Source organism: Hibiscus syriacus, unplaced genomic scaffold, assembly GCF_006381635.1.
Source record: "Hibiscus syriacus cultivar Baekdansim isolate YM2019G1 unplaced genomic scaffold, ASM638163v2 tig00117047_pilon, whole genome shotgun sequence".
Taxonomy (NCBI): domain Eukaryota; kingdom Viridiplantae; phylum Streptophyta; class Magnoliopsida; order Malvales; family Malvaceae; genus Hibiscus; species Hibiscus syriacus.
Window position 1 is genome coordinate 741223 of NW_024063537.1, and position 27372 is coordinate 768594.

At 30.9% G+C, this 27372-nt stretch overlaps 4 protein-coding genes across 4 annotated transcripts; all 4 read right to left on the bottom strand.

The window, feature by feature from the left end:
- Positions 1 to 4932: 4932 nt before the first annotated feature.
- On the bottom strand, positions 4933 to 5675 carry LOC120197168 (HMG-Y-related protein B-like). The gene is made up of 2 exons (XM_039198768.1): positions 5557 to 5675; positions 4933 to 5470 (listed from the first exon to the last, which is right to left on the bottom strand). The coding sequence occupies exons 1-2, from the start codon at positions 5620 to 5622 to the stop codon at positions 5027 to 5029; spliced, it is 510 nt and encodes a 169-aa protein (XP_039054699.1). The 5' UTR covers positions 5623 to 5675; the 3' UTR covers positions 4933 to 5026.
- Positions 5676 to 9317: 3642 nt separating this feature from the next.
- On the bottom strand, positions 9318 to 26473 carry LOC120197191 (uncharacterized protein At4g22758-like). The gene is made up of 4 exons (XM_039198793.1): positions 26464 to 26473; positions 10079 to 10106; positions 9736 to 9984; positions 9318 to 9630 (listed from the first exon to the last, which is right to left on the bottom strand). Exons 3-4 carry the CDS (start codon positions 9965 to 9967, stop codon positions 9449 to 9451), a joined length of 414 nt encoding a protein of 137 aa, XP_039054724.1. The 5' UTR covers positions 9968 to 9984; positions 10079 to 10106; positions 26464 to 26473; the 3' UTR covers positions 9318 to 9448.
- Positions 17722 to 19363, bottom strand: LOC120197189 (MLP-like protein 28). The gene is made up of 2 exons (XM_039198791.1): positions 19131 to 19363; positions 17722 to 18198 (listed from the first exon to the last, which is right to left on the bottom strand). The coding sequence occupies exons 1-2, from the start codon at positions 19318 to 19320 to the stop codon at positions 17918 to 17920; spliced, it is 471 nt and encodes a 156-aa protein (XP_039054722.1). The 5' UTR covers positions 19321 to 19363; the 3' UTR covers positions 17722 to 17917.
- LOC120197190 (MLP-like protein 31) lies at positions 24701 to 25477 on the bottom strand. Its single transcript, XM_039198792.1, has 2 exons — positions 25229 to 25477; positions 24701 to 25124 (listed from the first exon to the last, which is right to left on the bottom strand). Exons 1-2 carry the CDS (start codon positions 25422 to 25424, stop codon positions 24850 to 24852), a joined length of 471 nt encoding a protein of 156 aa, XP_039054723.1. The 5' UTR covers positions 25425 to 25477; the 3' UTR covers positions 24701 to 24849.
- Positions 26474 to 27372: the final 899 nt, after the last annotated feature.

Sequence of the window (27372 nt, forward strand, 5' to 3'; positions counted from 1 at the left end):
AAATTACAAAAAAATGAACTCGACTTGTAAAAATCCCCAAGCTTCTAAGAGTCCATTAATAGCATTCTGCCTCTAAAGATTAAAAAGTAAAAATTACCGGGTACATTTAGCATACGAAATGTGTTAACATCAATAAACCCCTACCTTTAACTTTCTCAGGTGTAAGGTCATTGAATGTCGACTGAACAAAGTTTTGCAAATAATGAGGTCGAACAAAAACTTTCACCTGGAAAGATCAAAACAATATAAGTAATATCTAAAGAACTATCAAGTAGTATTATATTTTTTTTATCATCAGTTCGAGAGTATTCAAACAGAAAATTGTACTGGTCAACAAGCATCCATCAACCATAAACAATTATAGAATCGTTCATATATAGAGATATAACACAAAAACAGTTATTAATTAGATTTTAAGCATTAGATATTAGACTTCTACATGCAAAAGAGATAAAATCAGACTTTAAGTTCAGATCCGGAATAGAAAAGAAGGAAAGTAAATTCGCATGTAAATCAGCACCGAAAATGATACTATTCCTGCATTTCTTCGGTTATATGGTATATATTACTATAGACTAAATATGTGTTTAAGAGATCGTCTAATTAAACGAGGAGAGATTGCAGGCGTCAACCAAACGGATCAAATTTGATCACAAATTCAGATCAGAGTGATGTAACACGCGAGATCAAGATATCTGAGCTCGATCTAATTAAATGGATTACCTTCTTACGGAGCCAGAAGTTCCAGGCTTCTGGCCTTCGAACGGCGTCGTTGAGACTTTGGAAACCTTGAACACCATTTCTTAGCTGTCCCTGTCAAATACGCTCAGATCAAATCAATACGAATCTCTTAAAAGAAAAAGAAGAGTTGAAAAATAGGAGAAAGATGGAGCTCACTCGTTGGAGAGATCAAACTGAAGCTGGCAAAAATGACGAAGTGACGGACGGGTATTACCTTTTTCAAATATATATATCTATTTGCTTAAATTATATATAAAGTTAATTTTAAGTTTATAAAAATAATTTTCGTTTAGAATATGTATTTAACCTTTTTTTTACACTTTTATGTATATATATATTTGCTTAAATTATATATAAAGTTAATTTTAGGTTTATAAAAATATTTTTTTGTTTAAAATAGTTATTTAATGTTTTTTACACTTTTATGTACATATTATTAAAAAAATTCGTTAAGTAATACATATCATGTTTATATTTTTTTATTTTTGTAAAAAATAAAATATTATTTAAAAATATTTGTTTAGAAAAAATTTAAATAAGATAGTAACTTTTTTTAACGGTGGACACCTAAGAATGTAACGAGAAAATATTAGACATATTTTTAATTAATTTTTTAAAAAAAAACTAAAAATCGACTTTAAATATAGTTTGGGTAGTTAATTTTACATTAATACATATATTATTTGTATTTGCACTTTTAAATGAAATAAACGCCAAATAAGAAGCTCTGCGAGAATAATGAATGGATACTAAAGCCAGAAGGGCAGAGTACACTATTAGTCAGTTTTTTCTTGGATAAAGTACCCTGATTAATGAATGTTATTTTATTGAGTCATCATACTATTAAAAGCTATAAAATGATCCATTAACTACAGGGTGATATTTTGTTGAGTCCCTCGAATATTAAAACTTATAAAACGGTCACCCTACTATTTATATGGTACAAATTCATCATTTTCGTTAAAAAATTGACGACCGTTTGAGCTGGATGCTAATATACTAACTCGAATATGATAAAATCATATTTTATTGATGTATATTGGCACCGTCATTGTTTTCAAGCATTGGTTTTGGGATCAGATTTTTATCATATCTAGTGAGCAAGTTAATGTCAAGCTCGGACGACCATCAATTTTTTAATGAAAAGAGACGACTTTATAATATATGAATAATTGGGTGACTATATTCAACAAAGCAATACCTTATAGTTCATGGACCATTTTGTAACTTTCAATAGTCAAAACTCAATAAAACAACGTCCTATAGTTGGGAATACCCTTCTTTTAACTTTGCTTGGTAGGCGGCGATAACCATTTTCATGTCGGTCGTCGACGATTGATTTTCTTCAATTTTCCTTTTTTTTCTTATATCACACATTACTTTTTCTTTTTTTTCTTTAATTATTTTCTCATGTCTCTACTCTTATTTATGATCTGTATGTAATCTTTCAATAGTTTGATACATTTTCATGGTTCGTTTGATGATATGGTTAGACATGTTCTTATTTATCTTTTGTTCAAGTTTTTTCATTAGATTTTCAACATTTTCTTTGTATGATCTAAATTAATTAGTTTCTTTTGTCCATGGTTATAAAAAATCATAATTATATGTTTAGTTAAACTTTCATTGTAATTTTGAATATTTATTTATTAGGTAAACTACACCCATGTTTGGTAATATTTGAATAAATTTTTGTTTCCCCACTAAAGTATCAAAAGTAACAAATCAAACATTAACGATATTGATTTATAACAAAATGATCACTAATGCTATTGATTTGTAACAAAACAATCAATCCACTGTCATCTCCGTTAAATTGATGGCATGGCAACGTTAACAAAAAGATTAATATTTTATTTCACCCTTAAACTAGTGCTAAAATATCAAATAGGTCATTGAACAATGATTTTATATCTAATTTACCCAAAAAAATTATAATTTCCATTTTTTCCCAAACACCCCATTACCTTACTATATTCAAACCATGCTCCTTACAAAATGAAAATCACACTTAAATAATTAGGATCACTTTCCTTAGTATTTGTTTCAACCACACTTAAACAAAACCTAAAAAGTCTAAAACTATATTTAGATGTAATACAAATCTTCGAAACTCGGTGTTTTTGTTCTTATCTTGCAGTGTTACGTTGGAGTAAAGTACTTAACGGTGTGCTTTATTCTCTCCTTAGTATTTGATTTTTGGTTCGTAGGTTACTAGTTGTCTAAAATATATAATGAAACAGAATGGTTCACTTTTTATTTTTTTGCAATAAAGAGATGGTAACTTATTGTCTAAATATAGATGTTTTGTTTGCGTGTGGTTGAAACAAATACCAAGGAAATTGCTCCGAATTGTTTAAATGTATTTTTGGTTTTGTAAGGAATGTGGTTCTAATATGTTGGAGGTGGTGGGGTGTTTGGGAAAAAATAAAAATTAGAAAGCTTTTGGGATAAATTAGATATAAATTCATTGTTCAAGGACCTATTTGATGTTTTAGAAATAGTTTAGTGTCAAAATGAAATATTAAACTTTTTCGTTAATGTTGTCACGTCATCAATTTAACGGATGTAACGGTAAAGTGATCATTTTGTTACAAATCGATAACTTTAATGACCACTTTGTTACAAATCGATAATATTAGTGATTGATTTGTTACTTTTTCAGTATGAAAAATGAATACTTACTCAAACATTAGTGATTATTGATATACTTTACCCTTATTTATTTTTTATAAATTAAGTGAAAAGAATATGGCTAAACTACTTATTTATTATCTAAACTTTTACTTTTTTAAAACATACCTAATGTTTAGCTATTGTTTCATTTTAGTAACTCACTCTTAAAAACTTAACGCGTTTAGTACATAAACTATCAATTTTGGTCATTTGAGTATCTAAAATTCCAAAAAATTTCAGAACTTTAAATTAAATTTTGAACAAGGATACTAAAATAAAACAAAAACTAAACTTTAAGTATGCTTTTGTAAAAAATGAAAGTTTAGGTACTAAAATGGAATAAAACTTCTAGTTTAGATACAAAATGTACAATTTGCCCAAAGATCATTTGGAATTTTAAATAATATATCACATGACACCGAAAATTGAAACTATGATCCAACGGCCATGAACGAGAAGATTCTCGTTTACATCCAATGGCTGTTGTTTATTACATGAGATCACGTGGATCGGTGACGTGGGTGGAAGCTGAACTTGGATCGGAAGGCTTTGAACATGGGAGAAATTATTCGATTGATTCGGCATACTATGTCATTTATATTCTCAAATGAAATTCATAATTTTTAAAATATTTTTTAAATAATTATTTGTTTATTTATATGTAAAAAGAAGATGAATTTTTATCTTAAAAAAATAAGATAAACAAATATTATTAATTACCACCATAGATAACGTGACGAGTTATATCAATCTAATAATTTTTCGAACTCTGACTTTTATGAATTTATCCCTCTCCTCTCTTTTCAAATTCCATGACTTTGAAGAAAAAAAGTTCTTTAGTTTTTTCCCTTGCCATGGCCCCAACATTTAAAAAATTATAGTTTAGACCCTTAAACTTTTTTAAAAAAAATAATTTGGTCCCCAAATTTAAAAAAAAATTCAAATTAAACTTTTAAATTTGTTAATATTCTTAATTTAATCCTCTAAAAATTTCAAAAAATTTAGTTAGACCCTGGTATTTTTAGAAAAATGTAAATTATACCCTTCAAAAAATTTAAAAAAATTAATTTAAACTTCTAATTTTTTTAAAAGTTTAAGTTGGTCCCCTCCTAGCTTTATCATCAAATTCTGCCACTGGTTATATTTTCCGTAATATTTTAGATTCAACCGAAAATATTAAAAAGTTATAATATATTACTTTTGATATGATTTATTAAAAATAGTTTATGTATATTAGTTAAGGATAATGACTAAACAATTAGATTTTTTATTACAGGCGTGGTCTTGAAAAGGAAACTTGCTACGATATTTTATTACAGGCCAGTTGGTTTAAACTAATAGAAAGAAAGAAAGATTCCACTACGAAAGTATGCAAACACAATTCGAAACTCTAAACACAGGCAAAAAAATACACAACATAACCGATTTACATGCAAATTACGAGTTACGCTAAAATCTAAACCCTGTTTCAATGCATTACAACACTCTTTTTTTGAAGAAGAAAAGGCCTAAAGAATCAATTAGTGGAGAAGAGAACTAAACGAAACAAGACTAAAAGATGAAGTCATGCTAGCTCCAGTGCTTTTGCTTTAAGCTTTAGTGCTTTAGGTTACACTTTCGGCGGTCGACCGCGACCTCGCTTGACTCCAGGTGGTGGAGGGGCGGTGGCGGGTGTTGTTTTAGCTATCTTCGGGGGGCGTCCGCGTGGCCGTCCTGTGCTGACGGGGGTTTTGGGCTTAGGCGGAGCAGACGGATCTTTGGGAGGACGACCACGTGGTCTAGGCGGAGAGACGACGGTGCCGGCTGGAAGAGGAGCTTTGGGCTTGGGAGGACGGCCACGGCCGCGCTTGGGTGGTGCATTGGGGTCGGGTCTCATGTAATTGTTCTTCACCATCACGATTTGACCGCTGTTTTTCATCTTGTGGAGGTGGTGGGAAAGTAGAGTGGTGTGAGCCGCCGGGAGATCCGAGTGAATCGACTCGATGTGCTTCGCTATTGTTGACTTATTCGACCCGGCTTTCTCATTCAATGCGTCTATGGCTTCCAAAACCATCTGCAAAAAGCAAGCCGAAAACGGAGAATAAGATAACATAAAACGACGAACAAGACTAAAAAAACTTCTGGGTAAAGCTCAAATACCTGAGAATAGTCCGGAAGTAGAGATTGTTGAGCTTGGGGGGGACCTTGAGTTTCATTAGCCGCCATTGAAATTTGAAGCTCTTTTTCTCTTTCTTTTGCTCGAGGGGAAAGAGAGGGACTGTTGTTGTGAAGGGAGAGTGATAGGAGGACAGGGTTTAAAAGGAAAAGATGGGAGGAAGAAGAAAGGTAGGAGCTATGATCCAACGGCTTGGAATTGCTGAATAAATCCAATTGTTACTGTTCATTACATATGAGATCACCAAGATCGGTGACGTGGGAGCAAGCTGAAATACAAGTCTGGATTTATGAATTGGCATGATATCCAAATTAGCACCAAAATTTATTAAGGGTAAAGTAAATAAATGGTCTCCGGCTCTAGGATACTATTTTATTAAGTCCTCCAATTATTAAGAGTTATAAAATGGTCCTCCAATTATAAAATGTTATTTTATTGAGTTACTCGACTATTAAAAGTTACAAAATGGTCATCAGACTATTCACTATGTTCTAAACTCGTCCGTTTATGTTAAAAAATTGACGGTATTCTGAGCTGGACGTTAACTTGGTGACTGTTATATGATAAAAATATTATCTCAGAATCTTAAATGACTATCATATTTTAGTCATCATGTTAACGTCCGACTTAGACAATCGCTAATTTTTTTTAACAGATAAGGACGAATTTAAAACATAATAAATATTTGAGTAACCATTTTATAACTTTTAATAAACAATATATTTAACAAAACATAACAAAACAACATTCTCGATGATTACAGATTTTTTGACATTATACATTGTGAATTTCATCTATTTGAAAAAAAAATTGGCTTTTTTTGTGTGTCAACGGTCTATTGGTTCACCAAAAGGCTTTCAGAATTATTAAGACAAATGGGAAAAGGCCACGTGGATCGGATTGCGGAAGGTTGGATTTAAAGGTACGGTTGACTTTGAACTTTGAAAGGGAATATAGACATGGTCGTACAGTATCATAATCCCCAACCTCGGTTGTCTCGCACTCTCTCGTCTCTGTCTAGTTCTCGAATTCGAAGGTTATCCGAACCGTACAATTAAAATCAGAGACAATGTAAAGTGAGAGACAGTGCCCTTAGTCCCCAAAAATTTGAAAAACTAATTTATAATCCCTTCAAAAATATTATTTTTTACATTATTGCAATGGTAAATTCTACTTTAGCCCCCTATAGTTATAAAATATGCCTTTTTGCCTCTTTAAAAATGACTTTTTACATATGCATCCTAAAGAACAAAAATTAGTAACGCTTTAATTATGTGATCCACAAAGAATAGTCCAAAATCTACGGCAAAACTTAACTCTGAGCTGGGCGCTTTCCATGCGGATCTGATCTCAAGGGGCTTGCAAGAGCTGATGCAGAAGCAGATGCAGAAGCAGATGCGGTATTAGTATTAAAGGTTGATCCAGATGAATGGGAATCCGAAAGACCCGACGATCCGGCAGTGGAAGAGAATCCAGGAGGCCTGCGGGATCTTCGGTATCGAGTACCCGAAACTCTGGGCCTCGTTGGCTCTTCGAGATGCCATGTCTTTTCGACAGCAAAATAACAACCCGACGCATGTCGGGTCGTAATTGCGGATCACCTTGCGTGCATGGCAGACCTATTTGGATGCACATAACTACATGTTCAGGGACTGCTCAAACATGATTTTTTTATCACTTTCAACATGATTTTATCTGTCAACTTAGAATGCTCAAACATGATTTTTTTATCAGGTAAATACAAGATAGTATATGTTCAAAGACAACTTTTAATCACTTGATATTGAATGTTCACACCTCTGACATTTTTTATGCTCGAACTCGAAGCCTCTAAAAATAACAATAATTCATTTACCACCGAAATTGTTCGATTCATGCTCGAACAAAAATATAATAATAATTCCGAACTCGCTCATTATTCATCGTGGATTGTTAAATCAACATCACATATTATCATGTCAATATAACTAATTATTATATTTAAAGTTACAAACTGTCATCCGACTATTCATTATATTCAAAGTTCATATTTTTCTGTTAAAAATTAACATCATTCTAAGTTGGATATTAAATTGAGGACCGAGATATGATAAAATATGATATAATAATAAAAAACCACTATTATATCTCAGTCAACATATTAATGTCTAACTTAGATCACTGTTAATTTTTTTATAACAAAAATGGCGAGATTGGAGCATAATGAATAGTTAAGTGACCATTTTGTAATTTTTAATAGTCAAGGGACTCAACAAAACAACTCTATATAATTACAAATATATTTTGTAACTTTTAATAGTTGATAGACTTAATAAAATAATAACTTATAATTAATCAGGGGACCATTTGTGAACTTTACCGACAAATATACCATTATAAAATTTTAAAATTAAATTTATGGACGAGGATATATAATTTTACTTTCAGGGCTTTAGGCCCACATCAAACCTTATCAAGGTTCTAGAGATTTGTTTGAGTCCAAAAACGAAAGGCTGGCGTGACAGTTGGGAGATTACCATGGCCTCTATTAAGGGTTGTAAGAGAGGGCTACACCAAACCTATTTCACTTGGGGTTTAAAATAAAAAGGCTTTTCCAAATTAAATACATATAAAAATTATAGCTGGCCATTATAGTATTAATATAATAATTAGCTCTAATCTATGAGCAGTGGTAGATGTATGTTCAATTTATGGTGGATATGTGCTTACCCTAAAATCCGAATTTCTTTATGGTAGTTGTGTTTATTCCATAATTTTTTTATTATCGATATATATGTGTTCACCCTAAAAAAGTATTTCTGGATCTGCGGGACTATAGCATTGGAGTTGAGGGACATGTGCATGGATGCCAATGTGCCCAATGCTTGAAACAAGATTTTAGGTGCATTGTGGTCCTAAATGGGACACTTGGGATGCACGTATCGCCTAATATGAAGCTTCGAGTGTAAGTCGTGAACCCCAAGTATGTTTAAATCTTAATACCATGCACAAACCCAGTTTTAGCTCGTTCATGAACACATTGATAGAAAAGAGCGTGCTGGCCGTAAGTCATTGTGTACTACATGATAAGCACATGGGCTTGGTGGGGACCATTATCTCTCTTGACTGTTCTAGTTATAGGGCTGTAAATTAACATAACATTTGATAAATTATTTATAAATTACTTTTGCCTATTCTAATTCTAAGGTGTAAATAAATTTAACCCGAACTCGTTAGACAATACAAATCGAACATAAACATTTTCAAAAATAAACAAATGAACACAAACATCTTTATATCGAAGGTTAAACAAACAAAACACATTAAACAACACAAATCGAACATAAACATCTTTAAAAATAAACAAACACAATCGTCATTACATGTTCAAGTCCACTTCATTTACACACCTATCTAGTTCTTAGGCTCAAACACATGTTAATGGTGTGCTTCATCTTCATCAACAAATGCCCAAATGCCAGAAAACTCAAAATGTGCCACCCTTTAATCGTTGAATATCGGTGAACAAACCAACTACTTTGCCTAATCGATTCACACGATTCAAAGATAAGAACAAGTGATTATGACGTCGATCAGGTCATAAAGTAGAAACAAAATTCTTAATTTGTCATAGTTTGAATGCTTCAGTCCAACTACAGTGTACTACATATTTCTAAGCAAAAGACCATACCCAACAAGCAAGGGAGAAACATCATGGAAAGCAAATTGCAACATCAAAGGAAATTCAAAAATATAATCATCAATAGAACACTGTAAATGTTCATTCTTTATTGCAATGCAAAAACACTGGAAAGTAGATTTTTTTTTCTCAGTTAAATGAGAAAAACAAGGTAAAGAACATAAAACCAACATTCTACCATACGAGTTGGGTTTAATTTAATGAGATGAAATCTTGAGAGTGAGGGATTTATTAAACCAAGCCTTCCAATTCCCAGGCGATTTCCTAGAAATGGACTCAGCTGATTTTCCATCGTTTTCCACTTTCTCAGTCACCGGCTTCTTGCACAGCATGAAATTCCGTGCACCTTGTGATCCAATCGTCTCCCATGGACTCAGTGCTGCAATGAAAAATACCCAAACACCAAAATCATTAATTTCGAATTCTAGAGTGAAAAATTCGACATGGAATTACAAGAAACAGAGTTGGATTTGAGTGAGCTCACCATCTGATCCAGCAGTGGGGCAATAAAGGAGGAAATCATTGAGATTGGATCCGAGAACAGGAAGGCGACCCTCACGAGCATATGATTTCAAGGCGGTATCAATGACGGCGCCGACGAGCTCTTCCTCGTTAACAACAAAACGGATCGGTCCAGCACTTCCGAGAACGGTGACGCTGATCAAGAGCCGGCTGCCCTTCGGAACCTGGTTCTTCTTCTGCTTGTAAAGCAACATTCTTTCCAACTTTTTTATCAAATACCCACAATAAAAAAAATAATCGAAACCCAAAAAAGATGAATGAATAATATTTCACCAACAACCAAAAACAATGGGATGTTAAGCAAAAACAAAAATACAAAAACAAAAACAAAATCTGGGTTATTGGCGATCGGCGTTTATGGGTCAAGGCCGAAGCAGCGGTAATACCAGCCTTCTTTGCAAGAGCCGAATGCGAAAGCAGAGGCGGTGACGGAAACAGGGATGACTGTGCTCGCCCTCGATTCACAAAGGGAGAGCATCAAAATACTACAGCTCCAAATTGTTTCCACCATTCACAAAAAAATACCAAAATATCAGTGTTTTGTATTCCAACAAAAAAGGGGAAAATCCAGGGGGGGAAATCCCAGATTTCGACAGAGAAATAAAGGCTTGAGAAGCGTTTTGGGGATTCAATTGACTCGGAAGGGTTTGAGGATAGGCTTTTAACCTAGACAAGCGAAGGGCTTTGATTTCTCTCTCTTCGGTTTTTGTTGTCGTGAAATTTAGGGTTTGATTTGTGTGTGTATATATGGAAGTTGTTTCCGTGTTAAGTTGGTATTAAGGGCTGAAATTGGTAGATTTACGCGTACGGTCCCTCGCACAACGAATGCCCCTTTCCTCGGCCCACCGATGACAAAAAAAAAGGTCCATATTTTCTCTTGCCTTTTGGATAAACTACGTATTCAATACCTAAACTATCAATTTTGATAGTACCTAAACTTTCATTTTTTTGAAACCATACTTAACGTTTAGTTTTTGTTTCATTTTAATACCCGCTGTTTAAAAACTTGATGGGCGGGCTGACGGGGCATAGCTCCGTTGGAATGACGACCAATCCTAACGATGGACAACGAGAGAATGATGAGTCGACCAACATAGTCCAGTTTCAGGACCATTAGATGGTGAACGACAGAGATCGGAGGATGAAGAAGTCAAAGAGTCTATAGTCAATTTGGAGATATTGAGGCATTTTCTAGTGAAATAGAGGTCGAAAAGGTATAGGCCAAAAAGTTTGGACTTCATCGATTGGCAGATGCAACAACCAATGACTGTAGACGCGATGGCGATCGGCCAACCCATTCACTAAGTTTTTAACGTCAATTATATTTTCTATTACTAATATTTTTTACTCTTGAAATTTTATAAGTTTATTGTCATCTAAATTTTAAAAATTTATCTCGATAATATAAAATCATATATCGATCTCTTATGTCCGGTCCGAAACAATATGATTTTGATAAAAAGAAACATACATTAAAATTAAAACAGATATTAGATGCGATCATTAAGATTTCAATCAAATAATTAACCACTGGTTTAAGGTAGTAGGTGGTAGTATTATTTTCGTAGACCTACCGTCATGCAGGATCCGTCCCACTTGCTTTTCTTTTCTGATCACATACTGAATGCCTACTTCCTCTACCGTATAAAAACTAAGTCACACCAATTTTTTTAATTAATCACTGGCATTTGATCTATTGATCGACTAATTCAGATCGGGTACTGCAGAGGCGAGGGTAACCCTCCCAACCCAGTTTTCTCCATTCACAAACACCAGGACTTGAAACCCACCATCATCTCGTCTCATTCACATTCTCACCTGTCGATATTGACACTATAATATGCTAGGTGGACATTTACTTGTATATTGGAAATGGAAATGGGTGGTCCAACTCGGCTAATTAGGTATATATGCCAATGCCAATAATTCATTTCCCTAACCCTAATTAAACCATATAATACGGATCAAATGAATTCAGAATTATGCTATGGGATATTCTGACCAAAGGCTATTCATCAAATTATCATCGCTTGAATTTATTGAACGATTTCAGTAATTAGAAAGAACGTTGTTCTCGTATTGGGTTCGAGCAGTTGTGTCCGTAAGATATATATAAGTTGTCAACGATTAAGAAAAAATATAAACTAATTATAAATAAATACAAGGTAAATTACACGTTTAATACATAAACTATCAGTTTTGATATGTTTCAGTACCTAAACTTTCAATTTTTTTCAAAACTATACCTAATGTTTAGTCTTTGTTTTGTTTTAGTACGTCATCGTAAAAAACTTAATGAGTAATTTTCACGTGAGTCCTTTTTTATGGGTAAATTGCATCATTCATCACTTTATTATCTTCTCACTCCTATTTTGGTCACTAAAGTTTATTTTTTTAATTTAATTACTTAAATTTCAAGTTACTCCCAATTTAATCCTCTAACTTCAAATTTTATTTTTATTTTTTAATTATATATTATTAAAATCGTAAAAAAAATACCATGTCCCAAAAGTTATTAATAAAATAAATCAGAGTGATTAACATAGGTGCAATTTGGAAGTTGAGTAGTTAAACTGAAATTTTTAAACTTTAGTACCGAAATAAGAGTGAGAAGATAGTTGAGGGATGAATGATGTAATTTACCCATAAAAAATGCAATGCCGTTAAGTTTTTAATACTAAAATGAAACAAAACTAAACATTAGGTATGGTTTTGAAAAAAATTAAAAGTTTAGATACTAAAATGGATCAAAATTGATAATTTAGGTACTAAATACGTACTAAAATAAACAAAAACTAAATATTATGTATGATTTTGAAAAAAATTGAAAGTTTAGATACTAAAACGGATCAAACTTATACTTTAGGTACTAAATATGTAATTTACCCATAAATGCAATTTGCAAACTTTCACATGCTTGAAATATAAAGAAGGTTTTCCCTTTGAAAGTCAATTCTGCTCTTATGAAAGATCAACTACATTCAACCCAGCTGGTTGGACTTGAAATGTGTTTTTTAAGTCCCCCAACTTTGAATTAATTTCACATGTTGAACGACAGAACCGGAACTGAAAATTGCATGTTAGCCGATAGGAAAAGACACGCCGGCAATCATATTAAAATCACAGTTCGTCAACGATTGAAGATCGTAATCAGGAGCCACTAATATAATATTTTCATTAACAATTCAAGGCTTAAAGCCGTACTGTTCCATGCTTTGGTATTTTGTTTCTGTTATTATAATATTGACAGATAACTTATCACTTTGAGCTGATAACATCTCACATGCATGCATGCATGCGCCGTATGCAGTTAATCTATGTCATGCCGTATGTCATGTGCTGTTTTTCATCGATGCAAGTCAAATATCATGGCTGTCATCTGCAGATTAAGCATCGAAGTTCGAGAGAGGAACTGTTTTGATGATGCTTCACTGTCATTCAGTATATTCTCTGTATCAAATACTTCGGTGGCTAGCTGTTGTTTAATGTCCCTAACCTAGGGACGAGATGAGTATAATTTCGTAGATTTTGTATCGTATCCGTTTCAATTGAAATAGAAATGAGTATAAGTTTTATGGGTAGTGGTGATGAGTTTGAAACTTTACCCGTCTCGTATTTGTTCGACTCACATTTGTTCGTTCACTAACTATCCAACATATAAATTTTAGATCATTGTGAATTTATGTATAATTTTAGAGACTAATCTATAAATTTTAAGATTTTATAAGAGATAACTTGTAATTTAACCAAATGTTGGGTATAATCATTTTTAGAATTAAAGACCGTCGTTTCTCTTATCTTAAATTGACGGATATGGGTTGATATAGACGGATATGAAATGTGTGATGAATATTCAATTAGGTAGGGAGTGTGGAGGTAAATTTAAAAATATACTCGTGGACAAGTATGGATTTAAATATTTTACTTTTTATGAGTGATGAATATATAATAAATATAAAAATATTAGATAAATATAATGATAGAAAAAGAAGTATCCGTACTCGCCCCATCCATATGCCATCCCTACCCAAATCTCTCATCCCTTCAACATTAGGAAGACACCCTACCTTATCTTTATGCATGTTGGTGGTGATAGCCTATAGGTCACTAAAATGTCCTTTATATGGGCGGTGCACTAGCCATTGACTTGTAAGAAATGAATTTAGATGCAGCTTTTGGAGCATGAATCAACGTATCGGTATCACAAAGGGATTGCTTCGGATTGGCCGTCGGCCAATAATGGTTGAGTAAATGAGATCACATATGATTATTGTACCGCCGGAGATATTTCTTTGTATGTGATAACTTCACAACCTTTTTTTTAGCCTATCAAAGTTTTGGACAACATTTCGTTTATTTTTATTTTTTTTTGAGATTTATATCATTCGATCGATCATAATCTTTTGACATGATTTTTAATAAGTTTATATGATATGTTAGAGAAATTTGTAATTAGACAGTCATCTTCATTTATCTTACTAACTTACGAGAAGTCATCATGAGCGTAGACATTATCTTAATATCAAAAGTCAACATATAAATTAGAGGACTAGAACCCTATTTTCTTTTCCTCACCCTTATATTATTCATCTTCTCCGATTCAACATTCTTTATAAAATCATGACTCTCAATTTAAATCAAAACAAGTAAATCGCCTATAATTATTATAACTCCAATTTTATCATCAATGGTGATGAATTTAGCTTTGGGCATGCATGTGCTAAAAGGAGGGTTGTCTTTGTGTGGTGTATGCTTTTTATGATGTTTCCCATTACAAAAAAAAAAAACATGCATCATTATGCACATGTTGGGTTGAGTTACTCATAGAATGATAGAATCCCATAACTCGGTTGTTGGTCCATACGGAAACTGGTCAGTTGTGCCTTGGATTATTGTTTACTGAGTCATGAACATGGGTGATGGCAGAGTCACATGCGATTTGTACCAAAAAAGAGAGAATCTCACTCCATATCCATGGACAATGCGACCGAAGGATATATTATACAAAAGTATTGTCCGTCTATCTCGAAATCTGATTTTAATAAATTAGTAAAAAGGTATTAGTCTATGTACTTTTAAAAAATTTGGGAATTGTATTATTTTTCTCTCAATTTGACCCTTCAAGTCAGAAAATAAATTCAACGTGATCTTTTGACCAACGCTTTTCGTCATTGATCGTTACCATGCTGACGTGATAGTCCATGGTGTTGACATGCCAATCTACGGAGGTTGATAACGTGGCATATAACATGACATATGAACTAAATTTATAACTCAAACATGTCACATAGACTGTCACATCAATACTGTGAACTACCATGTCAGTACCGTAATGATCAAACCATGAAAAACGTTGGTCAAAGGACCACATTGGGTTCGTTTTCTGAGTTGGAGGACCATATTGAGAGAGAAAATAATACGATGATCATATTGATTTTTTCAAAAGTACAAAAACCTCTGATGTATTTTTGCCTACAAAATTTAACCTATCAATCGTACTATCGGTGCATAAAATGTAAATTATATTATAAAAATATAATTAATTTATGACCACCTATTAAAATATATAGTTAAAATATTTACTTGTATATCATTTTACAAATAAAATTTTTAATTCAAAATTAAGAAAATCAATTTGGGCCTTTTATTTAGAGTCAGATAAGTTATCCAAGCCTACAAATGGTATCATTTGTAAGTGGGCTCGGATCAAGAACCTTACATTTGTATGACTTATCTAATTATGGTTTTATTTAGGGTAAACTACTTATTTAGTACCTAAACTATCATTTTTGGTCCATTTTAATACCTAAACTTTCAACTTTTTCAAAATCATATCTAACATTTAGTTTTTGTTTCACTTTAGTACACTATTGTTAAAAACTTAATGCGTTTAATGCCTAAACTATCAGTTTTGGTATGTTTTAGTACTTAAACTTTTATTTTTTTCAAAACTTAATGTTAAATTTTGAATATAGGCACTAAAATAAAACAAAATTGAATTTTAGATATGATTTTGAAAAAATTAAAAGTTTATGTACTAAAACGGACCAAAACTGATAGTTTAATAACTAAACACATAATTTACCCTTTTATTTATTTAAATAACTTCTTAGATTTTAATTTAAAATAAGTATTCTATTTTTTTATAAAAATAAAATAAAAATTTTAACTTTTTTAAAGTATCAATTAAGTTTTTCTATTGTGACATCATCTACCACGAATTGTCACATCATCATTTGAATAATTAATTCAACATCATAAAATAGTATATCAATATTATAACAATAAACGCCGTTTAAAATAAATTTAAAGATTATATTGATTTATTAAACCAAAAAATAATGATGATTGAGTATATATAATAACATTAATATACTTTATATATATATATATATATATATATATATATATAGGTCACAATTAGATTTGTCAATGGAGTCCACGCCTAAACAAAATATTCGGTATCCCTACCCTCTTTATTAATAATTGGATTTTTTTAATGCAAATCATTTAACCTTCGTTTGTATATAATAAAGGAAAGGGTAAAGTATACAAATGGTCCCCTAACTATAAACTACTACTTTATTAAGTCATTTGACTATTGAAAGTTACAAAATCATCTTTCAACTATAGAATGTCACTTTATTAAGTCCATCGATTATTAAAAGTTACAAAATGATCATCAACTATCATTATCGACGTTAAAAAATTGGCGGTTGCTAAGCTGAACGTTAACATGATGACTAAGTTATGATATTCGTTTGAGATTTGGGATCATATTTTATTATATCACAGTCAACATGTTAACATTCATATCATAATATCGTCAATTTTTAACGGAAAAGGACACGTTTGGAACATAATAAATAATCGTGTGACCATTTTGTAACTTTTAATAGTCAAAGGAATTAACAAAGCTACATTCTATAGTCAGAGGACTATTTTATAACTCTTAATAATCGATGGACTTAATAAAGTAGTACTATAGTAGAGGGACATTTTGTGTACTTTACCCTAAAAGAAATTGTCCATTAAAAATTTTCTCAATCCTTCTAATACATCATCATCATGTGAATAACTTTTTAATATTTTTATCCAAACCAATTTAATATAATAATTGTGATTAGAATAAATTTGGATGGAGTATGGAGTGTAGTTATATATCAATCATGCATATAGAAAACCTAATGACAATTATATAATAATAATAATAATAATAATAATAATAATAATAATAATAATAATAATAATAATAATAATAATAATATCAACATGAAGAGCGATAGCATGGTATCAACATATACAGGGACAAACGCAAGATTCTATGTTAAGAGGGTGGACTTGAACTTTTGAAAATCTAGGGGGCGAACTTGAATTTCAGAGGAGGGGTGAAAATAGATTTTTATATTATTAGATTAATATATGACTGAGATATAATAAAGTTGATCGAATTATTAATTTAAAGGGTAAAAGCGTAAATAGTCCCTTGACTATATGATATTATTTTATTAAGTCATTCGATTATTAAAAGTTACAAAATGGTCATTCGACTATGAAGTGTTGCTTTGTTGAGTCATTTGGCTATTAAAAGTTACAAAATTGTCATGTGACTATTCATTATGTTCCAAACTCATCTTTTCTGTTAGAAAAATTGATGGTTGTTTAAGTTGTATATTAACATGATGATTGTGATATGATAGTCGTTTAAGATTTTGGGATCAAATTTTATCATATAACAATTAACAAGTTAACGTTCGGCTCATAATATCATCCATTTTTAACGAAAAATGACGGGTTCGGAACATAATGAATAGTCATGCGACCATTTTGTAACTTTTAATAGTCGAAGAACTTAATAAAACAATACCTTATAGACGAGACCATTTGCTTTCGTTGCCCTAATTTAAATTAGATTTATATAAAAAATGGCTTAAGTTCTCTTTGAACATCTCGAAGATCTTTCCTTTCATGTCGGGCATTACATACGCAAATACAAACACACCATACATTAGCTCAAGCAACAACGTCAAACATAGAAGCTTTTCATGCTTCAATCAAGCACAGCACACCCAAACACACACGAAATTACATAAACGCATAGCGAAAGCTGTCGAAACCAGCTTCTTATTTACTCGAACACAGTATTAAACAGCATTGTAAGCATAGGTGAGGTATGCACCGAGCGCTTTGATCACCTCGACTCCCAGATCCAACAGCGCCTGCGGTGTCGAAACATTGTCGGTCAGCTTCACGTACGTGAAAGTCAGATGCACCGTGGTTCCCACGAGCTTTTGATCGGCGTTGATTTTGACGGCGAAAGTGCTGAACTCAGTCGACAGGTCCCCCTTGATCAATCCGTATGTGACGGATTTGGTGAACGGATTGACCGAGGTGATGGCCAGGACTACAGTTTGAGTTACCCCACCTATGTTCAAAAGTAAAATAATCTTATTATCTATTCAAAGGGAAGAATATGTAAAAGATTTTATACATAACATCCGAAATCCTTCTAATGTATAAATAAATGGTCTCTTTGATAGACTATTCGGAGTATTTCAATCTCAACGTTTTATTTTGAGATAATATAATTTCTATGTGGATAAAAATCGTTAATCAATAAACTGTCAGTATTTTTGTCCTAAACTAAAAAAAATAATTAGTGACCAAAAATGTACAGAGTCTTTTTATCCTAAAATAAAATGTTAAAGAGTAAAAGTGCTAAAAATGAATAAAAACTAAAGTGACTATTTATTTAAGACATAATGTCAAAAAATACCCTTAATGTTCGACTAAATAATCATTTTGATTTACATTCTTTTTTTAGAGTTTGGTTCCCAACGTTTCGTTTTGAGATAAAAAGACCCATTTGTAGATGAAAATTGTTAATTAACAAACAATCAGCGCTTTATAATAAAGATCCTTTTATCATAAAATGAAATGTTAAAGGTAAAATTACTCCAAAAAATTAAAACATAGTGATTATTTGATCGAAAGCTAGGGATCATTTGGAATAGTATTATACCTTTAATTAAATGTTAAAGACATAATACCAAAAATAGCTCCCAACGTTTACTAAAATGATAATTTTGCCCCTATTCTATTTTCTTTGAAGTATTTTATCCCCCCAACGTTTCACTTTGGGACAAAAAGATCACTTTATAGATGAAAATCATTAGTTAACACACGATTAATATTTTAAAATATGAGTCGTTTTTAACCTAAAATGAAATGTTGAAGACTAGAATATCCCAAAAACAAAAGAATAATAGATGAAATGATTATTCTGATAAATATCCCAAAACAAAAGAATAATGGACTTGAAATAAAACGTAAAGAGCAAAACATGATTTGGCCTACCGAAAACATAAGTCCATTGGGTGATGGCACCCAAAGCTCCCCACAGACCATCGAGCAAATCGCATGATTTAACGATGTCGGGCACGATGGTCGTCAGCTTGAATGGGGCGGTGCACATCACCCCGAAGAATTTGTCGGCTGAAGCACTGATTTCCACGTCAGCCTCTAGTGTACCTATTAAAGAAGACATCTTTTACGACAAGTGTTTTAGGGTTTAGCGGGTGTCTGTTTGTGAATAAGATCGGAGAACCAAACTCCATTATATAGACTACTAGCTTGTGAGGGAAAACGGTAGGTTTAATGCAAAGTTGAATACATTTTATTTAAAATAAAAGGAACCCTATCCGTGGAAGTTCAAGTATGATTGATTAAGGGTTAAATTATATATTTAGTATCTGAATTATCAGTTTTAATATGTTTTAGTACCTAAACTTTTAATTTTTCAAAAATCATAGCTAAAGTTTGATTTTTATCATTTTAGTATCCGTTCAAAATTTAACGTTAAGTTTTGGAAAAATTTAAAGTTTAAGTACTAAAACTAATCAAACTGATTGTTTAGGTACTAAACGCGTTGAGTTTTTACCGGTGTGATAGTAAAATGAAACAAACACTAAACTTTATGTGTGGTTTTGAAAATTAAAAGTTTAGGTACTAAAATAAACTAAAAATAATATTTAAGTACTAAATGTGTAGTTTACCATTGATTAAACAATTGAACTGATGTGATTAATTTAAGTTTTTTCTAAGATATGCAATGGATTTTGTTGTTCAATGACGAATTCATTGATGTAATATTTAATCAAACCATAGAAACAGAAAACATAATGCCATTTGGGAATAAATAATCTTATAATCGGATAATTATAAGATAATATTGATCGTAATTTTCTTAATTATTTGTTAATATGTACACATTCTAATAATATATCAGCTCGAATTCAAGGCTTTTAAGAAAAATTAAATATTCTTTTACCACTGATATCATTTAATGAATTCTATTTATAATTTAAATTGAATTGGGTCTAAATAAGATATTTGATATTCCTACTAGGGGTGCTTAATGAGTTGAGCAACTCGAACTTGACTCGATTAAAACTCGTTAAAAGCTCGACTTGAATTGACTTGAATTCGAGCTCGACTTGAACTTTAACGAACTGAGTCAAACAAACCCAACTCGACTCGATAAGTTCGTGAGCAACTCATTAATTTTTTTTATAATTTTTTATTAGTTATATCCAAAAATTATTTTATTCAAAAAAATTACTAATTTACTAATAGATAATAAAAAGATGATAAATTACTAATATATTATTTTTCTATTAAATAATAAAAATACTAAATTAATAATTAATCATTATTATTTTACTACACCAAAAATTCTAATTATTATTTTAATGTATTTGTGGAATGTTATTGTGGGAGTTTAGACTTTCCATTTGTTTCGTACACTCTTTTGATAATTTTTAGTTAAATTTATTAATTTATGTTTATATTAAGCTATATATAATATTAGTACATTTTACATACAATTAAAAAATAAGATAAAAATTTTGGTGTGCTTCACGACCAATGAGCGAGCAACGAGCTTAGAGAGCAACGAATTTAACGAGCACGAGCTGAGCAACAATTTTTTTTAACGAGCTCGAGTCGAGCAAAATTTTGACTAGCTTAACGAGCAATGAATCGAGTTGAACAACTTTTAACGAGCACGAATCGAGCACTGTCCAACTCGCGACCGAATAGCTCGATAACCGCCCCTAATTCCTACACAATCATCCCTCTTGATTGATAATTGATTTTTTATTGCAAATACTATACCCTAATTGTTGAACAACCCTCCACTTAATTGTATAAAATATAAGACAAGCTTATCCACTAAAAGCAATTTTTTTTTTAATTTTGAGCAGTTAAAAATGATGTTTTTGAAAAAAAATTATTATATAGTTTGTACACTTTACAATATTATAAATTTGTTTGTGGGTATTTTTAAAATTTTATATGTTTGAGACAATTTAATATGTGTATAATAACATCTATATATAGAAGTCAATCAACTTTTCAGGCTGCACCTTTTTGACCCCATGAACGTAATTCTGGTCTCCGTTTCATCAGAAAATGTCTCAATCTTCTCAAATCGATAATGAACTATTTGACTTCTTAATCGTTCGATCTCTGTCGTCAACCGTCGATGGGCTTGAAACTGGACTGTATTAATCAATTCGTCATTCTCTCGTGGTCCACCCTTCGAATTGGTGGTCCGTTTATCGGAGCTATGCTCCGTCAACCTGTCCGTTAAGGTTTTAACAACAGAGGTACTAGAATGAAACAAAAACTAAACATTAGACATAATTTTATGAAAGTTTAGGTACTAAACATGACCAAAACTAATAGTTTAAATGCTAAATGTGTAATTTACTCTTTATAAAATTTAAAATCTGAATTAATAAAATTAAAAATAAAGAACAATATTACCAATTTGACCAAAAAATTAGCACTTAAACCAATAATACTTGAGTTGATATAATCATATGTTTCATGTCTCTCATAGTCATCTTATTTTGTGTCAAATCAAATATGGGAGAAATTGATGGGTCTTGAAATTATCATGTAAATTTAATGGCCCATTAGGGAAGTCGTTGAGATCTGCCATATTACTTTATTAATCTAATCCAGATTTTGTTGGCGTATTAGTTTGATTGTATGAAAATTAAGCTTATAGGAATAAAAGAGTCATCCACAAAAAAATATTGGTAAAAATATGAAAATAAATTAAGTTTTTAGGGATAAAAAGTCCACACATAGAGCCCTCGATCATAAAAATAAAAGTAAATTACGATTTTAGGAGTTAGCCCTAGGGTGTTCAAAAACATCCAACCTGCTTGATATGACCCATCGACCAGTTGAATCAAACCTAAAAAATGAGTAATTCTTTAAAAAAAAATTAATTGACCCGTGATTTTTTCGGATAGTTGGACCGAAATATTTTTATAATTGGGTACTCGACCCGACCCGGTAGTATAACTTTTACCCTAAACTCGAACTCACCCCACTTATCCTATAAAAAACTTGACCTAAACACAATTTTTTAAATAACTGACCCAATAGGATAGGATCAAGTCTCGTGCCCACATTATAAGAATTAAGATTTTTAGTGACTATTTAATCACGACACTAAAGATTTTCATCATAAAAAATATGTTATTTATGACAAAAATTATTTTTGTCACTTTTAAAACGAGTAATTGTGACTTATTTTGTTTTGTCACTCTTTAGATAATAATTGTGACAATTTTGAAGCTCATCACTAGTGATTCGTCACTAATAGTGTTTTATTGTGACCAAAGCAATTTGTCATTATCAATTGAGCACTAATAAAATTGTTGAATTGGCGAAACTTATTTTTCATGAGAAAAATTGTAATAGTGACAATATATTACGTAGTCACTATTTATAATTGTGATGAAAATATTTTGTCACTAGTATTAGTTGGTGATTTGTGACGATAAATATTTGTCACTAGTCATATTTGGTGATTTGTGACGACAATAATTTTTATCACTATTGAAGTGAATAGTCGGGTCCTACTTGTATTTAGTCACTAATAAGATACTTGAATTGACATCACCTGTTTTAAACAAGAAACGATATAATGGTTATAATAAGTCACTATTATTATTCATAATTGTGACAATAACATTTTTTCACTAGTAAGTTTACCATTTTATAATGATATACTTGTGACAGTCTTAAATTACGTCACAAGTATCACTATAAGAGTAAAAGTTTTTACTGACAAATTGATAGTGACTATTAGTAATTTTGTCATAAAATACCAAACTTTTGATGACAAAAATTTTGTAAGACACTATTAATAAAAATAAGTTTGAGGTATTTTTATTTCGTCGCAATTAAATTCTCACTATGATGATTATATTTTTTTTATAATTAAATTCTCACTATAAGTATATAACTGTGATACAAATTTCTACGTAACAAAAAAATTGACACTATTAGAATACTTAAATTGACACTATTATTTGATATTTATTATGATAATAAAGTTGTCTGTCACTTAAAATTTTACTTTTTGTTGTGATAAATATTGGCATCAATAATAATTAAAATTATTGTTAAGATAAACTAGTTTGTCAAACGGTGAAATTTTATTATTAGTCTTATGCTCAAATTTAATCAATTTTAGTTTATATACATTTTAAAATTTTAAATTTCAATAACCATCCAAATTGTATAATGACTATATGAATAATAAATGATCAATAAAATTACATTAATCTTTTAAATATATTGCTTTATATTATTATGAATTTTATTTTCATTAACGAAATAAATGACCGACGATACTATAAGCTTTGACAATGTCATTTAATATTAATTTATGATTAGTTTTTCTTCAAAATAATTGATTAATTTCTAATTTATAATCTTTATGGAGATATATGTGAATTATGTAAATACCAATTATTATTAGTATTTTCTTTTCTAATTTAGGACTTTCACTACAAGGGGTTAATATATTGTCAAATATTTTTATTTTTATTTTTAAATAAAATTTAAGAACACTTGGTATTATTTTAGACTTAAATCTTAATATTTATATGATTATATTTAAAAAATAAACATAATTATTTTTTATATTTATCTTCACAAATGTATTTCATATGAGAAATCATAGAAATTTTAATTATTATTATAATAATTAATATTATATATATTAAAATAAATAAAATTAATTTCAACAATAGTTTAACATAAATATTTTTTTTTCAAAAACATATATTTCTTTTTCAGCACAGTGACTAAGCGTTGCACTATTTCTCTAAAAGTCTCAAATTCAATCATCTTAAAAGCCATGTATTGTATTAATTTATCAAAAATTAACATGTTAAACCAACAACCAGATGAGATAACAATGATATTCGTGGCTGAATTTTTGTCGTTGTTATTAATATTTCTTCGTAAAAAACTGTAGTCATAAAAAATACAAGTAATTGTGACAATTCATTAAAGTCGTCACTAATATAACAGTGATAGAGTTATTATTAATAGTATCGAACATTTGGTAACTAAAAAACAATTACTTTGACAACATTGGTGGTCGCAATATATACTTTAGTGTCAAATAAATTTATCACAATTTCTATTGATAATAGTATCGAACAATTGGTCACTAAAAAAACTTAGTGTGACAATATTAATGGTCACAAAATATATTTTCAGTGTCAAGGAAATCATCACAATTTATATTGATAATTGTGTCGAATAGATGGTAAAAAAAAGAATTGGACAATTTTTAGAATAATTGTCACTAATGTAATAGAGACAAAATTATTAATGACGACTTGAAAATTTTGTCACTATACATTTTAGTGTCTAAATTTTGTGCTTTTAGTGACCATTTGCATTGTCACTAAAGATATTTTTTGATTTCATCCTTAGTTGAGTATGTCCTATCACTCTAAAATGAAAAGGAAAACCCTAAAAATGATAAAGACATCAAGAAATCATACACAACACATAGGACGTTCATTTAGAAAAATAAAACACAAGACACAAGGAGAAACATAGAAAGCTGATCGCTCCCACTCTTACAGCCTCATCAAACACAGTACAAAGATCCCAACTTTTATTCTTAGATCGGTAATAACATAAACATCACACGAATGTTTAACATGGGATTTTTCGTTTACTAAGTGTTGAATTATTTCTCTTTGACGAGGTGAGCATCGATATCGCCGGTGAGTTCGATATAGAACTGGCGCATACTCTCCGGGTGTCCGACGCCGTCGTGCAGCATTTCGTATTCCAAAATCCAGTGCACTACACAGCCTTTACCGCCCTTCTTGGGGAGACTTTGAATAGTAACCACGAAGCTCTTGTATTCCTCCCTCAGATCGCCTTCGGTGAATGTGAATACTATTGACTTTTTGCCATGGTCATAATGAACCACCTGCTTCGCTGTTTTCGCCTTTCCATCTATATATATACACACATAATCATACTGAGATATCATCACTCGGATGCTGTAATTTATGTTAAGAGACGAATTCATAAAATCTTTAAGTTAAAATTATATATACCGTGCACGTAATTCCAGAAAAGGTTGGCACCGGACTTCCCGAATTCACCACCGTGTAGATCGCATGATTGTACTTTCTCGGAGTTGGTGTGGTGCACATCGTGCGGCCTGTGTGCCCACATATGGTGGAACTGTTCGGGAGTAGCGTCGATCTCTACGTCGAACTCGAGCTTGCCGGTCAAAGGTGACGATGCCATTGTTTCACAAACCCAGATTTCTCTTTGATTATAGCAAGGCTTAGCTTTGAACATTTGTGCATTGGTTGCCACCTTTTATAGACCGGTGTCCATGCCCATATGAATAAGAATGGGCATGGGTCGGGTTTCGGCCAATCCGACCCAATCCGAAATTTTTTCATCATTTACCTGATCCTACCCAACCCGAAAAACATATACCCTCACCCGACCCGACCTTTTGGAATAAAATTTGAACCTAATCCGACCCGACCCGAAATAATAAAAAATATTAATTTTATTTAATAAAAACTGTGATTTAATTGAAAAAAATAATATATATTGGGGTATTATTGTAATTATTCCTAAATATATAAAGTAAAATTATATTTTTTTCGGGTAGGGTATTTTTCATCAAAAACCGAATCCGACCCGAACATCACCTTTGAAGAAACCCGACTTGACCCGACCCGATACAAATCCGATTTTTTTTTTAAAAAAAAACAAAACTCGATCCGATCGGGTCGGGTCGAAACCCGTCAGGTTCAGGTCCCATGCCCATCCCTACATATGAAACACACCATATTCATAATACATTAATGTCAAACTTAACATATTTGTTATATTTTATCAGCCGGTTTAATTTTAAAAAATTAAAATTTAAAAAACGTGTAATAATTTTTTTTTGGCAAAAAGATAACTTTTGTTGATATAGTAGACCTAATTTATCACCTTTGTTCTTATCGTATTTTCGCATCGATTTAGCACTTGCGATTGTTCAATTGAATCATTCTATACCTTACCCCTAACCATAACTCCTAAATTATAAACCCTAAACCATAATCACATGATCTCTAAATTATAAGCCCGAACTTAAATTTTATAATTTAGTGTTTTAAATTAGGGAAGAATATAGAATGATATAATTAAACAACTTTGAGAGTTAAATTAATACAAAAATTCGATAGGGATAAAAATAATAAATTGAGACAAAATTGATTCTTAAATTATTTTTTTTATAAAAAATTCCAAAAACAAAAAAATTTCATTATATCATCTCAACCTAATCCAAGGATTAGCACGACATTTTGTCGGTTGAGCAATGGAAAATGGACAACAAAATTATATATTTAATCTATATAATATAAAGAAGCAAACGTTTTCCACATCAACACTATTTAAATTATTTAAATTTAAGGAGATTTTTTTATTTCTTCAAAAAAAATTATAAAATATTATTCGTCATACTATTTCAGAATGATAATAACAGTAAGTTGAAAAAAATCATTATTATTATTATTTAAAAATGAGAATGTTAATATAATAGCAAGTTGATAACAGTCATCGTCACTATCAGGAGCAATATACTTTTACGTGACTAAATTATATCTTAAATTAAATTTTGGTGTTTGAAGAATTTTTTTGTTAGAAATATGTGTCTAATGTTTTCTCCGTTATACTTTTAAGTGTCCATCGTTTAAAAAAATCGTTAAGTGTCAAATGTTACGTTCAGATTTAAAAAAAAATAAAAAAATAAACGTGACATGTGTCACTTAACGGTATACACCTAAAAGTGTAACGAAAAAAATATTGAACACCTATTTAACAATGATATATGTTCGTTTATATATTAAAAATGGTGAAATTATGTCACTAATTCTTTAGTTCATTAAAATTTACATTATGAACTAAAAAGTCTCCAAAGTTCACTCTGTATTCACTTCAGTCTCTATCTTCATCACTCTTTAAAATAAAAAATAAAAATCGGATAAACATTTTGTTTGTGAACATAAACGAACCTAGTAAATTCTTTTTTTTAATTTTTTTCAAAAAAAAATGATTTTATAGATGATCAGTCACACTTAATCTGAATGATAGATGACGATTTTATTCTCAATAATATCTAGATTTTCTTTAAATCCATCTTGAATAGAACTAACACTCAGTTGGGTATGACCTATCACTCTGAAAA

Bases quoted from the DNA above. Each gene is read 5' to 3' on its own strand.
- LOC120197168 (XM_039198768.1), bottom strand. From the start codon at position 5,622: ATGGCGGCTAATGAAACTCAAGGTCCCCCCCAAGCTCAACAATCTCTA. The intron at 5,471-5,556 runs GTATTTGAGCTT...TGCTTTTTGCAG, and splicing joins TACTTCCGGACTATTCTCAG to ATGGTTTTGGAAGCCATAGA.
- LOC120197191 (XM_039198793.1), bottom strand. From the start codon at position 9,967: ATGTTGCTTTACAAGCAGAAGAAGAACCAGGTTCCGAAGGGCAGCCGG. The intron at 9,631-9,735 runs GTGAGCTCACTC...TTTTCATTGCAG, and splicing joins CCCCACTGCTGGATCAGATG to CACTGAGTCCATGGGAGACG.
- LOC120197189 (XM_039198791.1), bottom strand. From the start codon at position 19,320: ATGTCTTCTTTAATAGGTACACTAGAGGCTGACGTGGAAATCAGTGCT. The intron at 18,199-19,130 runs GTAGGCCAAATC...TTTTGAACATAG, and splicing joins CCAATGGACTTATGTTTTCG to GTGGGGTAACTCAAACTGTA.
- LOC120197190 (XM_039198792.1), bottom strand. From the start codon at position 25,424: ATGGCATCGTCACCTTTGACCGGCAAGCTCGAGTTCGACGTAGAGATC. The intron at 25,125-25,228 runs GTATATATAATT...GTATATATATAG, and splicing joins TTTCTGGAATTACGTGCACG to ATGGAAAGGCGAAAACAGCG.